Raw genomic sequence first — 18,852 nt, forward strand, 5'->3', positions numbered from 1 at the left:
TTCAAAGGTAACTTTAAACCTAGGCAGTCTAGGCTGAAAGACGGCCGTATGTTGTTGGCATTCAGCCTGTTTTAAGGTGCGGGTTAGAAAGCATCAGATGCAGTAAAACGTTACCTCCTCCTCCACCTGATGACACGCTGGTGCTCTCCACCGTTGAGCCACTGCTGCTACCTAGAGAGTAGAGGTTGGAACAATCAGGACACATTATTCATTTTCATACAAATAATTATGATTAAACGTCTTAATTTGTATTTTGGGCCATTGAACTTTGACACACAAAAAAAAAAAACATTCTCTGACTGCCTCTTATGCTGTATTCACATAGGATCAGGCAGACGGCAAAGCGTAACACCCGGGCGCGTCAGCGTCACGTCTCCGTCACCGTCACAGAATGTCCCCTTTTTAATCAATGAAGGGTGGCTCTCCACTGCCCGCGTTGCGTCGCGTCTCCGTCACCATTAAAATTGCCCCGGTTCGTTTTTTGACGCACGCAACGGAGACGCAACGTGCCCGGTGGAGCCCTGGCGTAAGTCCTTTTAGTTGACGGGAGTAGGACGGTAAACGGTCCTATACCGGCAGACTGCAGATGGCATCAATATTTTTTATCTTCTAACCGTTCCGTGCCGTCCAGCAGGTGGTGCCGTTTTGCCGTCTACCGCTTGCCTGATCCCATGTGAATGCAGCATTAGGCTTTCTAAACAGAGGTTGTGAATGCAGCATTAGGCTTTCTAAACAGAGGTTGTGAATGCAGCATTAGGCTTTCTAAACAGAGGTTGTGAATGCAGCATTAGGCTTTCTAAACAGAGGTTGCACAGGTAGCATATTATGACAAATACCGTTTAAAGGTATATTCAGTGATTTCACTTAATTCAAATATCACTTATTTTTTTGTTTTGTTGTGATAATCCTCTCTACTATAGAGTGTGCTGACCATATAAGGAGTTCCTCCCTGTCCCCAGTTAACCCCTTGGGGGTCAAAAAACCTTAGGTTTCGTTTTTGGCTCTCTATCCTGATTGGATGAAAGGCTTTGCCACCTAGCCAAAAACGAAACCTAAGGTTTTTTGAGTGAAATCACTGAATATACCTTTAACAAAAATATCTCTGCTAAAAAAAATGCATTTCACTTCTGGGGTCCCTGCATGGCACAAAACATGTGTGGGAAAGTGTCGTCGGCGTAGCTACGTACCGCTGCCCTGCTGCTGCTGCTTGCCCTGCGGCTGTGAGCGAGGCGCCGATGAGGAGGAGGAGGAGGAGGAAGAGCTTTTGAAGGAGTACTTCCAGGAGGGCGTGGCCTTGGGCTGCTTGCTGGGACTGAGGGCCGTGTCGCCCCCCGGTGGCGGCTTATTGGCCCCCCCCGCTGCCCCCGTGGCGGGAGAAGAGCCCAGCTTGGGCGTGACGGCCGCACACAGCTTGGCGTCCAGGGAGGACGCGCTGCTGTGCAGCTCGGGGTCTGGGGGGGGGGGGGGGGGGGTGAGGGTTATTAATATCAACCCATTCTGACCTGAGATCAGATTCTAAAAATGTCTTCTATACATCCTGACAGTTTTCTGAAAAAGCTATGTTTCTATGTCGGTCGTTCTTGGATTTTTCAAAAAAAGCAGATCTACAAGCTCGTAGCGCGCCACTCGGTGCCGCGCTATGAGCTTGTAGATCTGCTATTTTTCAATAGCTAAAGCATAACATAATGCTAACACCAAAATGGGTTCCCGCCTAAAATGGGTTAATATTATTATTATTACAGTTCAGTGAATGAAATCAACTAAAACTAGTATCTGAAAAAATAACTGAAAAAAGTTTTTTTTTTCTTTAATCTAGAGCGGTGCCGTTGGAGCCTCTACAGCGGTGCCCCGTTGGGCACTATAGTGGCCTACATGGAACGATGCAAGTTGGAAACGCATGCCCCACCCAGATGGTATGTCGTCTGTGTCCCTTTTATGCCCATATATGGAGGTCTTTGTGTCAGGCATGCCCAAAATTATGGAGTCTATGCAGACGTCAGAATGATGTCAGAACAGGCCAGCTCCATATATGGACACTGTGCAGGGGCCCTGTCCAGAGCCTGGGCAGAGGCCCTGTCCAGAGCCTGGGCAGGGGCCCGGTCCAGAGCCTGGGCAGGGGGCCCCTTCCAGAGCCTGGGCAGGGGCCCGGTCCAGAGCCTGGGCAGGGGGCCGGTCCAGAGCCTGGGCAGAGGGCCTGTCCAGAGCCTGGGCAGGGGGCCGGTCCAGAGCCTGGGCAGAGGGCCTGTCCAGAGCCTGGGCAGGGGCCCGGTCCAGAGCCTGGGCAGGGGCCCTGTCCAGAGCCTGGGCAGGGGCCCTGTCCAGAGCCTGGGCAGGGGGCCCCTTCCAGAGCCTGGGCAGGGGCCCGGTCCAGAGCCTGGGCAGGGGCCCGGTCCAGAGCCTGGGCAGGGGCCCGGTCCAGAGCCTGGGCAGGGGGCCGGTACAGAGCCTGGGCAGGGGCCCTGTCCAGAGCCTGAGCAGGGGCCCGGTCCAGAGCCTGGGCAGGGGGCCTGTCCAGAGCCTGGGCAGGGGCCCTGTCCAGAGCCTGGGCAGGGGCCCTGTCCAGAGCCTGGGCAGGGGCCCTGTCCAGAGCCTGGGCAGAGGCCCTTTTGGGGTGGTTGCTATGTGTTCCTATGTGTGCCTGTGTAGCGTATGCGTTCTAGGTCTCGACATATAACGCAGGTCGCTAAGCGATCTCACCCCTATAGCTCTAAAAACAAAGACACTCTATAACCACTAATGACCTTGGTGGGAGGCGACGGGGCCCGTCTGGAGGTCCTCCTCAGAGATCCAGGCTCCCAGGCTGCGGTGCTGCAGCTGGTGCCCAGGGAGGGTGGGCTCCGCCTGGGGTGGCTGCAGGCTGGGGGGCAGAGCCTCCTGGGGGTGGTGGGGGTCCCTGTCGCCGGGGTACAGGCGCAGGTGCTCCCTGATGAGGATGGTCATGAGATGCTGGACCAGGGAGGTGCCTGGAGGAGGTCAGAGAGGATGAGACCTGAGAGAAGATTCTATACCAAATGTCTTCATGGCAGTTTTCTGGAAAAACTGAATGTTTCTATATGATTGATTGATTGAAATATTTATTAACAGTTTGCCGAATTACAGTACATTTCAAGCACAAACTCAATACAAAGACTGTTAACTGTGAGTGGACGACCCAATTAAGATTTACACTTGTTTACAACAGGGTCCACCATGTTCATTTCATCAAAAGTGGCCATGTCCCGAGACATGGCCAAAGCATTTCCAGGGGTCCCCAGCCAAAAGCTTTGAGAACCCCTGGACTATAGGCTAGTGGACAAGAGATTCAGTATAAGTCATTTCACAATTAGTTGCATGCTGAAAATAGCTGATCTACAAGCTCACAACGCGTCGCAGCCATGTAAAAACAGCCATTACGACGACGGCATCAAGGCCCGCCAAAACTAAATCAACTGTAGATTTAGTCGACTAAAATCGTATGATATTTAGTCGACTAAAACTAGACTAATACTAAAACATTCCAGGTGACTAAAATATGACTAAAACTTAAATGGAAACGTATTCAAGAGACTATATGACTAAAAACAAAAATCAAAATATTGCTGCCAAAACAAAAACAAACTTTTTATAGGTTTAGGTTTAGGTTTATTTATTTAGCATGTAGTACAAAAAATAGACAATAACATATCAAAGAACAAAAATACAATGCAAGGAAGGGAAGAAGCTTCAAAGAAGCCACACACAGAAGCCACACAGCCAAACAGATTAAAAGTTCATAAAGAACAGTAAAAAAGTCTTCAAGTTGGCAAAGGGGGGCAGTAAAGAAATAAAAACACAGACTGCACAAAAAAACGGAAATAAACAATACGACAACAAACACACAAAAGAAAATATAACGCATCAAAGTAAAACATGTAACTCTGTAAACATCTACAGACAGGAAGAAATTAGATATTTCTTTAGCTGTTTTTTGAATATTTTTGAACAGTGGCGTGCACAGATAGACACTAGGGGGTGCTAGAGCACCCCCTGCCCTTTTGGCAATGTGCTCAAAAAAAGGGGAAAAAAATATATACGTTTTTTTTTTTATCTTACTTTTTATCTTGATAAAAAACGCTTCTTCTATATTATTTAGGCCCAGTCAGTGTCAGTGGTTCTTCGATAAAAAATAAATAGCAGACCTACAAGCTCGTAGCGCGCCACTCGGTGGCGCGCTATGAGCTTGTAGATCTGCTATTTTTCAATAGCTAAAGCACCAAAATGGGTTCCCGCCCCAAAATGCGCTGCACAGTCAAGGTGCCCTTTTTTTCACTCGAGCACCTGCCCCTCTAAATGTCTGTGCACGCCACTGTTTTTGAATATATTTGATTTTTACCCTCCATGATGGATACCGGGTCCTCCATCTTGGGCCGCAGGATGTTGGGTCCGAACACGGTGGCCAGGTTCTGGACGCTCATCTTGTTCTGGACGCAGTGAGTCTGGACCTCATCCAGGAACCTGAACCAGACAAACACCTTCTTATTGATTACAGTGAGTCTGGACCTGGTCCAGGAACCTGAACCAGACAAACACCTTCTTATTGATTACAGTGAGTCTGGACCTGGTCCAGGAACCAGAACCAGACAAACACCTTCTTATTCATCACAGTGAGTCTGGACCTGGTCCAGGAACCTGAACCAGACAAACACCTTCTTATTCATCACAGTGAGTCTGGACCTGGTCCAGGAACCTGAACCAGACAAACACCTTCTTATTCATTACAGTGAGTCTGGACCTCATCCAGGAACCAGAACCAGACAAACACCTTCTTATTCATCACAGTGAGTCTGGACCTGGTCCAGGAACCTGAACCAGACAAACACCTTCTTATTCAGTACAGTGAGTCTGGACCTGGTCCAGGAACCTGAACCAGACAAACACCTTCTTATTGATTACAGTGAGTCTGGACCTGGTCCAGGAACCTGAACCAGACAAACACCTTCTTATTGATTACAGTGAGTCTGGACCTGGTCCAGGAACCTGAACCAGAACCAGACAAACACCTTCTTATTCATTACAGAGAGTCTGGACCTGGTCCAGGAACCTGAACCAGACAAACACCTTCTTATTGATTACAGTGAGTCTGGACCTCATCCAGGAACCTGAACCAGACAAACACCTTCTTATTCATCACAGTGAGTCTGGACCTGGTCCAGGAACCTGAACCAGACAAACACCTTCTTATTGATTACAGTGAGTCTGGACCTGGTCCAGGAACCTGAACCAGACAAACACCTTCTTATTCAGTACAGTGAGTCTGGACCTGGTCCAGGAACCTGAACCAGACAAACACCTTCTTATTGATTACAGTGAGTCTGGACCTGGTCCAGGAACCTGAACCAGACAAACACCTTCTTATTGATTACAGTGAGTCTGGACCTGGTCCAGGAACCTGAACCAGACAAACACCTTCTTATTCATTACAGAGAGTCTGGACCTGGTCCAGGAACCTGAACCAGACAAACACCTTCTTATTCATTACAGAGAGTCTGGACCTCATCCAGGAACCTGAACCATGCAGGAGGACAGAAACACACCTTCTTATTCATGACGGTTTCCAGGGAGATTAACCCGTTTAGACCTGAGATCAGATTCTAAAAATTGTCTTCTACATCCTGACAGTTTTCAGAAAAAGCTATGTTTCTATGTCAGTCGTTCTTCGATTTTTCAAAGATAGAAGACCTACAAGCTCATAGGGTGCCACTCGGTGGCGCTCTATGAGCTTGTAGATCTGCTATTTTTCAATAGCTAAAAGTATAACAATGCTTACAACGCCAAAAGGGGTTTCCCGTTCTGATTGGGTTAAATATGTTTCCGTCCAATAGGAAGGTTCGGGGCCTGATTGATAATAGTGGTAGTGTAAAGTGAAGGGTGACTTACTTGCAGATGTACTTTAGCAGATTGAAGTTGGGGAGAGGTAGAGTGCTCACTTGGTTTCCCAGTTCCTGGATCCCCTGAGAAATACAAATCACACTTTAGTGCACGCTAAAACACTCAGAGGGGGGTTGTCATTAAGTCTGAGTGAATGGAACCAAATGGAACCGTACGGATCCATTTGTTTCTCCCCTAAACCTGAACATACAGTAATCCATAAACCACAACCCCCAAACCCTGATCCTGTGCTTTAAGGAAAAGGAAAGGAAAGGTACTATGTTTACCCAGGGTAACTGGACTAAGGAAAGGAAAGGTACTATGTTTACCCAGGGTAACTGGACTAAGGAAAGGAAAGGTACTATGTTTACCCAGGGTAACTGGACTAAGGAAAGGAAAGGTACTATGTTTACCCAGGGTAACTGGACTAAGGAAAGGAAAGGTACTATGTTTACCCAGGGTAACTGGACTAAGGAAAGGAAAGGTACTATGTTTACCCAGGGTAACTGGACTAAGGAAAGGAAAGGTACTATGTTTACCCAGGGTAACTGGACTAAGGAAAGGAAAGCAAATCTTCTATTAACGGCCAGGTGTGCTGCCTGTCGTGCTCATTTCAGCACGGCTGGACAGCCTATTGCAACCAGTCCAAAGATCTACCTGTAATGTACATATTTCATTCCACTTTTGTTTTTTTTGGGGCGACTCCTCTGAGTACCACCAGAGGGGGCTCAAGTACCACCAGTGGTACTAGTATACCAGTGGTTGGGAACCTCTGCTTTAACCCATTCTGACCTGAGATCAGATTCTAAAAATGTCTTCCACACAGTTTTCTAAAAAAGCTATGTTTCTATGTCAGTCGCTATCCAAAAATAGCAGACCTACAAGCTCGTATCGCGCCACTCGGCTATTTTTCAATAGCTAAAGCATAACATGATGCTAACACCAAAATGGGTTCCCGTTCAGAATGGGTTAAATTAAACATCCATCCATCTTCAACCGCTTATCCGTAGTCGGGTCGCGGGGGAGGGGGGGGGGGGGGGGTCGCGGGTCGATCCAGACATCCCTTTCCAAGTAAAGTAAACATGACTCCATAACCATAAAATGAATCATAACCGTACAGTAACTATATACTCACTCTGACGCTAAAGCTATCAGCAAAAGTCCTAGACCTAACCTGAATCATGTCATCCTTATAACCATATATGTCTTGAAACAAATAATTGAAAGTGCACGGCAGCGTACAGTACACCAGGCCCAGACAGTAAATCAACCAAAAATAAATGCCCTAGTAGATGACGATGTAGCTTATACTTACAGCTAGAAATGTCATCCTCTTACAGAATCACTTCACCACTTTTCAACCTATCTTCATATAATCGGTGATCATGATGAAATGTGTCTCATAGGAGGGCTGTGGGCAGTTCAGAAACCCGTCCACCAGTGACATCATTAGTGAGGACCAATTATATATGAAGATAGGTTGAAAAGTGGTGAAGTGGTCTGGATTTATGGAAGATTTATTGTCTGGGGACTTTGGCGAGGTAGGGAGGTGGACTGCTGTATGCCCCCAACACACACGCGCGCACACACACACACACACACACACACACACACACACACACACACACACACACACACACACACACACACACACACACACACACACACGCACACGCACACACACACCTCCTCTTCGTCTTTGGCCAACAGCTGTGCACAGGTGAGGAAGTCGTCATACTTGGAGAAGGGGATGACGGGCTCAGGCAGCTCTCTCAAGTACAGCTTCAGCAACGAGGCCACCGTGTGGACATCTGTGTTACTGCAGGGACAGAGCAGAGCCAGAGAGTACAGTTGGAGCATGTTGTAACAATTAACGTATGAATACCTGATTTTACGTCCTGGGCACGACGTTAAACTGTTCCGTTCGAGAGGACCGGCGACCCTCGAATGTTTACAGCCACGAAAGGAAACTTTTCGTTATTTTTATCGTTATCATTATTTTTTTTATCCCGAGATGGTGTTGGCTATAGAGCGTCGCAGTCCCTCGATCCCCCTTTCAGAACAACGAGTGGCCCAGGAAATGAATCCCAATGCATTTTCCCCAAAGGCATTTCAAAACGTAGTTATTTAAAGACCTTTTTAAGTGTCGTACGAAGCCAACTCTTGTCGTGACAAATCATGACAACAAACACAATTTTTCGGCCCAAACAAAGTAGAAAAAAAACGGCAGGTTTATACAACACTGTTTTTGTTGTTTTTTCTTCTTTGTAATTATTTGTTTGGTCCAAAATATTGTGTGTGTTGTCATGATTTTGTCACGACAAGAGTTGGCTTCGTACGACGCTTAAAAGGTCTTTAAATAACTACGTTTTGAAATGCCTATGGGGAAAATGCATTGGGATTCATTTCCTGGGCCACTCGTTGCTCTGAAAGGGGGAGGGACTGCGACGCTCTATAGACCTCACTCTCGCAGTAACAAGTTAACAACAACATGAATACCTGAGGCTACAACTTCAGTTAACCCATTCTGAGGTTTCCGCCGGACAAACACTGGGTCTGATGAACCCATTCTGACCTGAGATCAGATTCTAAAAATGTCAGTCGCTCTTCGATTATTCAAAAATAGCAGACCTACAAGCTCGTATCTGCTATTTTTCAATAGCTAAAGCATAACATGATGCTGACACCAAAATGGGTGCCCGTTCAGAATGGGTTAATATCCCTGAAAATACACTGCTATTTTAACCCATTTAGACCTGAGGCTGATTCTAAAAATAAATAAATAAAAAGCTCTGAAAAATAACTATAACTATGTTTCTATGTCAGATAGATAAATAACTATAACTATGTTTCTATGTCAGATAGATAAATAACTATAACTATGTTTCTATGTCAGCGGTGCTCAACCTTTTTGATGTCAATCAAGGACACCCAGAATGATCTGTATTTATTTGGCCACGGACCCCCCCATCTGAAAATATGTTGACTAAATCTACAGTTGATTTAGTCGACTAAAATGTGTTTTGGCGGGCCTTGATATACCGTCGAAATTGCCAATCTACAAGCTCTGCACAACGTGTCGCAGCGCGACCCGAAGCAAGATGGCCGCCGGGTGAACTACTATAAAAAGGTAGGTGGCTAGCGCACATCCAGTTCCTGTCTGGTGCTGGACTAAGGTACAGTAAGTACAGTGAAGAGAGGAGAGTCTGCACACAGGTTTGCTCCAATGGTGTTTTCTTTTCATTCAATACACCATAAATAAGACACAACGTTTGGGCCGTGAACGGCCTTCATCAGGTGATAATCAGCAGTATAATGTGACAACGCCCTTTTAAACCCAGTCGTAACATCACGTGACTGATGACGACTGCATGGGCAGGTGACTCACAAACACCAATAAGTGACATGACAATAAATATAACAATAAATATGAATAACCACCACAGCAAGCAAGTTTACAATAAGGCAACACAGTTTCAAAAGAACTGTCAAGAGACTCCGCATTGAGCCATCTCGCCTTTATACGTCTATGCTTGTCCCCGCATTGTACCTCAGGTCCTGCCTATACCTGTCGAACAGGGGCTTGTCCTACGTACCTGTCGAACAGGGGCTTGTCCTACGTACCTGTCGAACAGGGGCTTGTCCTACGTACCTGTCGAACAGGGGCTTGTCCTACGTACCTGTGGAACAGGGGCTTGTCCTACGTACCTGTCGAACAGGGGCTTGTCCTACGTACCTGTGGAACAGGGGCTTGTCCTACGTACCTGTCGAACAGGGGCTTGTCCTACTGTACGTACCTGTCGAACAGGGGCTTGTCCTGTACGTACCTGTCGAACAGGGGCTTGTCCTACGTACCTGTCGAACAGGGGCTTGTCCTACGTACCTGTCGAACAGGGGCGTGTCCTACGTACCTGTAGAACAGGGGCTTGTCCTACGTACCTGTGGAACACGGGCTTGTCCTACGTACCTGTCGAACAGGGGCTTGTCCTACGTACCTGTAGAACAGGGGCTTGTCCTACGTACCTGTGGAACACGGGCTTGTCCTACGTACCTGTCGAACAGGGGCTTGTCCTACGTACCTGTCGAACAGGGGCTTGTCCTACGTACCTGTCGAACAGGGCGTGTCCTACGTACCTGTCGAACAGGGGCTTGTCCCCGCAGTCGAAGCTCTCCTGGAGGTCTTTGACCAGGTTGGCCTGCCCGGGCATCCTGAACAGCCCCTCCTCGTCCAGGCCTCGGTCCCTGATGAAGTCCACACACTGCTCCACCAGCAGAGGGGCCAGCCGGGGCCCCAGCTTCCTCTCGTACTGCACCGTGTCCTCCAGACGCTGGCCGAAGATACCTGCAACAGGTAAGGTCATTTTATTCATCCCATTCTGACCTGAGATCAGATTCATACGAGGTTTCCACTGGACACACACTGGTCTGATTAACCCATTCTGACCTGAGATCAGATTCTAAAAATGTCAGTCGTTCTTCGATTTTTCCAAAAATAGCAGACCTACAAGCTCAAGCGCGCCACTCGGTGGCGCGCTATGAGCTTGTAGATCTGCTATTTTTCAATAGCTAAAGCATAACATGATGCCAACACCAAAATGGGTTCCCGTTCAGAATGGGTTATAAAGCGCCTTTCAAAACAATCGTTACAAGGTGCTGTACACAGTAAAAATAATAAAAATAAAACAAGAAAAACACAGTCAACAGCAAAACAGCAATAACAATAATAAACGAGCAACAGAATACATGGAAATAGATACAGGCAGAACAAGACTCGATAGAGATACTCAGTATATTAGGCCAAAATATTTACCATATAGGTGTGTTTTAAGCAGCTTTTTAAAAGTGTCAACTGACTGCATTTTTTAAGTTCAGAGGTAACTCGTTAAGAGTCTATATCTGAGAAGGCTCCATCACCTTTAGTTCTCATCTTAGTAGCAGGGATGATAAGAAGGCCTTTATCAGAACACCTAAGTTGCCTTGTATAAACCCTGGGGTGGAGTAGCTCTGTCAAATATAATGGACCCAGCCCAAAGAGGGGTTTATAAGTAATTAATACAATTTTAAAACACACACACACACACACACACACACACAACGTTTGATTTTAAAGCAGCTACGACATGCATTTTAAAACTGTTTTTAATATTTAATATCATATAGTCTATATGTCCCTCAAACGTATTTCTAATGGCTTGAGCCTCCATCACCCGATCCAGAGCATTTATTTTTTGCTTCTGAAGCTGTTTTAGCTGCAGTACCACAATGTCCTGAGATGGTGGGGGCGCTGGTATGCAATTTTTTTTATTTTTATCTTTGAGTCATTATAATACTGATGCTAGATAAACCCAGAATGTTTCCATTCCATGCCAGCTTGGAAAATCAACAATGGCGGACAGATTGGGCACAAACAAGGGACTTTGTTAATTCATTTAGCTCCTATGCCACCAAAATGTGGAACGCCCTACCGACATTGCCATTAAGAATCCTGTGAATCCTTCAAAACCGCTCTCAAAGGGTAAATGGTAAATGGTGCAATTATATAGCGCCTTTATCCAAGGCGCTTTACATATATTGTGCATTACATTCACCCATTCATACACGGTGCCCAAGGACAATTCAACATGTAGACAGGAGGAGCCGGGATTCGAACCGCCGACCCATGGATCATTGGACGTCCTGCTCTACCTCCTGAGCCACAGTCGCCGCACCTACGGACGGCTGCAATTCTAAACTGGCCTCCGTAAAATCCCCCCTTACTGTATATTTGTACATCTCTAAATGTTCTGATGAATTGAACAGGCATGTTACCCTGTTGTAAACCAGTGTGTCGTCCACAGTAACATTAAGTTACATTAAGTTGTTCTCGGACAGGAACAAACTGCAGGTTGAAAAGACCCTCAGCTCTGAACTCGGTAGAATCTGCACCTGGCTCGCTGATAACAAACTATCCTTACACCTGGGAAAAACTGAAACCATTCTCTTCGGATCAAATAGTAATCTCAGCAAGGCAGATGGCTTCTTGGTTAGAGTGGGTGACAATATTATCACAAGATTCGATACACCACCAAGATACCCATGTACCGACTGCAATTCGAAACTGGCCTCTGTAAAATCTGAATCCCCCCCCACCATTTCCCCTCACTGTATCTTTTCCCTTTTTGCTTCCTATATGATGAATTCCTGTTCTGTTCTTTAGCTACATAGAAATGTCTATTTGTATGTCTCTAAATGTTTTGATGAATTGAACAATGTGGACCCTGTTGTAAACAAGTGTAATGCTTAATTGGGTCGTCCACTCACAGTTAACAGTCTTTGTATTGAGTTTGTGCTTGAAATCTACTGTAATTCTACAAACTGTTAATAAATATTTCAATCAATCAATCAAAGTCTTTGTATTGAGTTGTGCTTTCATGTGAAATGTAGCCATTCTGCAAACTGTTAATAAATACTTCAATCAATCAATCAATCAATCAATCAATTAATCAATCAACCAATCAGATGGTGTCAATGAGAAGGGAAGTCCTAAACTCTGTTAGTACCACTGCAGCATATTGACCTGTTTCCTATTACCCATAAGTCTTTGCGTTTTTGTGTGTGCATAACTTCCTCTTCCTCTTGCTGTGTTGCCAGTTTTGCAAGAGAAACAAGTGGCCAGGTCTACGAAAACAAGCACAAATGAAAATAGCAGATCTGCAAGCTCACAGCGACACATTGTGAGGTTGTACATCTGTTATTTAAAAAGATATTGAGAATATTGTTGAATATTTTGTAAACATTTTAACAAAAATGGCACAAAATATTTTCAGATGGATGTCCGTGTACAATTAGGCCTATATATTAATCTTGGGTTCCTTGAGGTGAAGAAATGTGGGAACCACTGGTTTAAACATTAACATTAGGAAGCAAGCCCAAATAAGCAACCACTGTACACTTTAGAAACAAGCCCAAAGAAACACAACCAGCAACTACCAATAATTTATTTACAAGCTACTTTACAGAACAACAAGCTGCTGTTTAGATAGTGATTAGAAAACAACTTGTGACAAAGGTTTGTTATGAGCTGGTCCACCCCCGGCTCTATTCACTGCCATGAATTCATTGGACTTCCGGTGTGAGTTTTGGCTCCACATGAAAGTGTCATGGCGTAGCCCAGTCACGTGACCATTCCCTTTCCTTCTCAAAGCTTCCTTGACACAAGGAGCCCCAGGATTCCCGCCGAAACAGGTGGATTTTCTTGTTCTCATGATGAGACCTGTAGCCTGGCTGTCAGACAGACATGATCCTACCTGTAGCCTGGCTGTCAGACAGACATGATCCTAAAAAGGATGCAGACTTAACGGCCGCTTTTGATACAATTGATCACTCAATTTTAACAGCCTGGCTGTCAGACAGACATGATCCTACCTGTAGCCTGGCTCTCAGACAGACACATTATCCTACCTGTAGCCTGGCTGACAGACAGACACATTATCCTACCTGTAGCCTGGCTCTCAGACAGACACATGGTCCTACCTGTAGCCTGGCTGCCAGACAGCGACAGCTCACAGTAGTCGTAGTATTCCGCCACGGCGCACGGCGAACACAGCAGCAGTGCGGCCGCCGCGTGTTTCTCGTACAACAAGCCCAGGCCGCCGCAGCGGGCCAGCGAATGCATCCATTCCGGCTCCAGCATTTGAACGACAGCGAGGATTTGATGAAACGCTCAATCAATCAATGGCGCCTATGATATCTAATACAGCTGGGTAATAACATGCTGCACCATAGGGGACAGCAGCTCTGTGACGGGGAGAGGAAGCCAGACCGCCCAGTGAGAGCAGACTGTTGACAGTAGTTGAGACCCAGCTGACAGGTAGATGCTACACCCCATGGTCTGGAGGGACGCTCCGCCGGGATTGGCTAGGTAGTTGGTGGTTGGCTAGGCAACCTCTGGGAGCTCCCATGCAGAACAGAATTCATTTTAATGTATTCATAGTTTATTTTAGATAGTTTATATGTTATGTTTTATTATTATTACAAATCAGTGTATTCACGGTATACATATAATGTATTAAAAATAAAGTCATGCATAGTTTTTTTGTCCACGTGGTAACTAAAAACTGAACATTTTAGAAAATGCAGTTTCCTAGACAACACCCCACTGGCCAATCACAGCACGGCCTCTCCCCCCGGCCTATGGCATGTAGTGTGCAGCTGACAGCCAGTGGTTGTAAATAGCAGAGAGGTCACGGGGTCGTGACCGCAGTGTCGACGTTAACGACGCTCCTACTAGTTGGCGACAGTTTCTATTCCGAGAAGTGGAAGACATTCCCTCCTCCGGAATGGGAATATGGAGGTCTGGCCCTCCAATGTCAGACTATAGGCTGCCTACTTCAACACTTGTGGAGATATTAAAAGTTATGGAGACATACAAAAGATATTACATGTTAATGTCAGCCACATAAGAGCCATACTACTGGGATCATTTACCACTGAGCCAAGCAGATGTGGGATAGAAAATGACCTACTGTAGGTCTACTGTAACTGTCTGTGGGTACAAACACTCTCTCTCTCTCTCTCTCTCTCTCTCTCTCTCTCTGAGACTGTATAGGTCTGTAGCCTATTTGTAATGTTGCAGTTTAAGTCTGTCTGTCTGTCTGTCTGTCTGTCTGTCTGTCTGTCTGTCTGTCTGTCTGTCTGTCTGTCTGTCTGTCTGTCTGTCTGTCTGTCTGTCTGTCTGTCTGTCTGTCTGTCTGTCTGTCTGTCTAAAACACACACACACACACACACACACACACACACACACTGTACAGTAGGCTATGTGAAATGGGACACATGCACACAAGTATAGGCTGCACTTCACTGGCACGTACTGTACCATACTGTACATGCTATTGGTTACTTTTTCATTTATCGTGTTTCTACCAGAGTGATCCAGTGAGAGAGTATAACGACACTCCCGTTGACTCCCATTGTAACGATGGAATGTGGAAGTGCTCATTCTATGTCAATGGGATAGTTCCAGCCACAGGTGTGGAACTATAGCCCATAGGTACCCCGCTTTGCGGCGAGATCAAAGCGTGTCGCCACTCTCTTACTAGATTACTCTGGTTTCTGTACAGTACAGTACAAATGGATCCAATACAGTACAATACAAATGGATCCGTACGGGTCCATTTGGTTCCATTCACTCAGACTTAATGACACCTCTGAGTGTTTTAGCGTGCACTAAAGTGTGATTTGTATTTCTCAGGGGATCCAGGAACTGGGAAACCAAGTGAGCACTCTACCTCTCCCCAACTTCAATCTGCTAAAGTACATCTGCAAGTAAGTCACCCTTCACTTTACACTATACCACTATTATCAATCAGTTGAAACTAAATGATGTAAACCTACTCCTGTGTGTGAACTGAACGATAAATATTGAGTCTTGAATAGGGGGCGAGTGGAAGGTCAGGTTGGGGGGGGGGACTTAATTGAACAACATCCATCTGTGTACACAGCACTAATCCGGGGTTCATTCAAATGCGATGCAGGCCTTCAGTGATGTATACTGTACTGTACTGTACTGTCCTGTCCTGTCCTGTCCTGTCCTGTCCTGTCCTGTCCTGTCCTGTCCTGTCCTGTCCTGTCCTGTCCTGTCCTGTCCTGTCCTGTCCTGTGCTGTGCTGTCCTGTCCTGTCCTGTGCTGTGCTGTGCTGTACTGTGCTGTGCTGTGCTGTCTCCTGTCCTGTCCTGTGCTGTGCTGTCCTGTCCTGTCCTGTGCTGTGCTGTGCTGTGCTGTACTGTGCTGTGCTGTGCTGTCTCCTGTCCTGTCCTGTCCTGTCCTGTCCTGTCCTGTCCTGTGCTGTGCTGTGCTGTACTGTGCTGTGCTGTGCTGTCTCCTGTCCTGTCCTGTCCTGTCCTGTCCTGTCCTGTCCTGTCCTGTCCTGTGCTGTGCTGTGCTGTACTGTGCTGTGCTGTGCTGTCTCCTGTCCTGTCCTGTCCTGTCCTGTCCTGTCCTGTCCTGTGCTGTGCTGTGCTACATTCAAGTATTTATCTCTGATCCTACCTATTAACCCATTTAGAGTGCGAAAAAATGTAGAGTCTAAAAAAAAAACAGTTTTCTGAAAAACCTCATGTTTCTATGTCAGTGGTGCTCAACCTTGTTCATGTCAAGGACCCCCAGAATTATCTGTATTTGGCTGCGGACCCCCATCTGAAAATATGTTGTTCCAGGGACACCCCCCCCCCCCCCCAGACGCAAAGATTTGCTTCTAGAAGAATATATATATTCAAAGATTTGTGCCACATTTTCACGATAAAATAGCAGATCTTCAAGCTCGTATATAGCGCTATGAGCTTGTAGTTATTCAATTTTTCAGCTAAAGTATTAAAATAATGGTTAAAGTGGTTGAACGCTGAAGCGTTCCCCTCATGAATGGGTTAATATGAAACATAACCCTGACACCTCATAGAGCCCACAGCTAGTTCACACCCCGGGCAGCGCTCCGTTATATTTCTGGACTCATCCCAGTCCAACAGGAAGCCATGGGAAAGGGCATACTGTGCATGCTGCTGGAGATTAACCCATTCTGACCTGAGATCAGATTCATACGAAGGTTTCCACTGGACACACACTGGTCTGATTAACCCATTCTGACCTGAGATCAGATTAAAAAAAATGTCAGTCGTTCTTCGATTTTTCAAAAATAGCAGACCTACAAGCTCGTATCGCGCCACTCGGTGGCGCGATATGAGCTTGTAGATCTGCTATTTTTAAATAGCTAAAGCATAACATGATGCTGACACCAAAATGGGTGCCCGTTCAGAATGGGTTAAGAGATCACACATTTACAGTGGAGACCTTTTGGCACAGCGTTCTATTTTAGCTTTTCCACTTGCATCGTACCGACTTTGTTTATTGCAGCCCGTATAGTCTGAAAACCCACCTCTTCAGACTCCATCATGGCCCATAGCACTTGCCCTAGCCCCGACGACCTTACAGGCATATGCAAAGTCCCGATTTATGTAACTTAGACAGCATTGTATGTAGACTTATAGCTGTAAACATAGCACTATATAGTATACATTCATAGTTTCATTATATAGATATTCCACTGTTGTGTTCTTAGCTTACATATGATTCATGATAACAATTGTTTAAGTACAGTATGTGATGTATTGCCATGCTTTTTGTTCTTTTGTGCTTAATGTAAATCGCTCTGGATTAAGAGTGTCTGCTAAATGCCTAAATTGTATCTGAGTGAAAGGGAGTGAAAGGGAGAATAAAACTAGAGTTTATATTATTATAGGCTTATACAGAGTAGGTTATTTTATTTAAAAGAATGCAAAAATAACTCTTGTGGGTGAACCTCCCTGAGATTGGCAGGCCGGGGTTCTATCCCAGGCTGTGTCATCATACCGAAGACCATAAAACTGGGCCCCGGTGACTCCCTGCTTGGCACTCAGCATGGATATATAGGCTGGGGGTAAATCATGGTGACATACTAGCGTCATGTCCAGGGAGTGGAGGAGGAGGAAAGACCCCTGCTGGGCCCCGAGGTGTAGCAAGCCAGGAGGTATGCGGTCAGTTTAGGCTTGACTCAGGGAATAGGACGCCCCTGCCATGCATACAGTAGTCCCACGAGAAGTCTGCCATGTGCATTAAATTCACCCATTCACATCCACACACACCGATGGCGGTGGAAACCATGCAAAGGCACCAACCTGCTCGTCGGGAGCAATTAGGGGTCCGGTGTCTTGCTCAAGGACACTTCGACACTAACTCTGGGAGGAGTCCGCGGGTTCAAACTGGCAACCTTGCGGTTGCCATCCGGCCACTCTACCCCTGAGCCACGGCCGTCCGCCACCCCTCAGTATAATTATTTGTCGTATCTGCCCTGTGCAATGTTTGACTACGAAGCCTAAAAGGCAAACAGAAATATGTGTTTATGTTAGAGATGTCCCGATACTGTATCGGCATCGGGAAAAGTATCGGATCGGCCCTTATTTGTCATATCGGGTCAAGGGTCATATCGGTACTGCAAATATGCCAGTCTAACCACGGATCCGACACAGGGGGTAAGGAAGGGGTTGACACTATGGCAGGTAAAAAAGAATGTTGGGACATGTGGAGTTTGCTTTGGAGTTGCCCCAAACTGCAAGTGTACATTTGAGTGAGGAGTCTGCTATAAACACACCACCAGATATATAGCTATAAACACAACATGAGATCACGACATTTGTACTGTACCTCCTCCAAAGGGGCCCCAGATGACTCTGCGTATGGCCTTCACCCAGTCATCCATGTCCGTCTGGGAGTTGGCCATCAACAGGAAGGCTTCATGGCTGATGGCGGCTCGATCCTTCTCCCCGCCTCCAGCGCCTGCAAAACAGTTACATTACATTACATTACATTACATTACATTACATTACATTACATGTGCTCCAAATCTGAATCCCGGCTCCTCCTCCTGTCTACATGTGGAAGTGTCCTTGGGCAAGAAGACACTGAACCCCTACACTGCCTCCAATGAGTCGGTCGTTGTCACACAAATGACATGAGCAGGATTCAAACCCACGCAACCCAGGAGGCATGGATTGAAAGTCTTATTGCCTAACGAGGCATGCCAAACGAGCTGGCTGCTGGAAAAGCTTTTCTAGAGTCTATACTTCATTATAACACGGCCCAAGTCATGTCAAAGAAGCCCAGTAGGGGCGAGGCTCCCCTCCCATATTTCTTGGATATATAGCTGAGGGTTGATTTCACCCCCCAACACCGACGGAGGCCCTGTCCCCGTTTTCCACCATTTTATGCAGTGGCGTGCACAGATAGACACTAGGGGGTGCTAGAGCACCCCCTGCCCTTTTGGCAATGTGCTCTTAAAAAAATAAAAAATAAAGTTATTTTTTTTCCTTCATTTGTAGTGTGTTGACCATGCGGTGACATTGATCAAATATTGATAAAAAAAACGCTTCTACTATATTATTTAGGCCCCCACAATCTAA

The 18,852-nt window shown here is 46.2% G+C and overlaps 1 protein-coding gene across 1 annotated transcript in view; it reads right to left on the reverse strand.

Moving 5' to 3' along the window:
- Positions 1-18,852, reverse strand: part of arhgap22b (Rho GTPase activating protein 22b) — a gene marked incomplete at both ends in the record, with an annotated part of 94,693 nt that overhangs the window by 6,291 nt on the left and 69,550 nt on the right. The window contains 8 exons of the mRNA XM_083787642.1: positions 115-171; positions 1,188-1,451; positions 2,742-2,963; positions 4,352-4,473; positions 5,896-5,969; positions 7,573-7,705; positions 10,021-10,228; positions 18,098-18,229. Of these exons, the coding sequence (XP_083643768.1) occupies positions 115-171; positions 1,188-1,451; positions 2,742-2,963; positions 4,352-4,473; positions 5,896-5,969; positions 7,573-7,705; positions 10,021-10,228; positions 18,098-18,229 (1,212 nt within the window). The remainder of the gene's footprint in view (positions 1-114; positions 172-1,187; positions 1,452-2,741; positions 2,964-4,351; positions 4,474-5,895; positions 5,970-7,572; positions 7,706-10,020; positions 10,229-18,097; positions 18,230-18,852) is intronic.

Source organism: Protomyctophum parallelum (assembly GCF_964188405.1).
Source record: "Protomyctophum parallelum genome assembly, chromosome: 17".
NCBI classification, from domain to species: domain Eukaryota; kingdom Metazoa; phylum Chordata; class Actinopteri; order Myctophiformes; family Myctophidae; genus Protomyctophum; species Protomyctophum parallelum.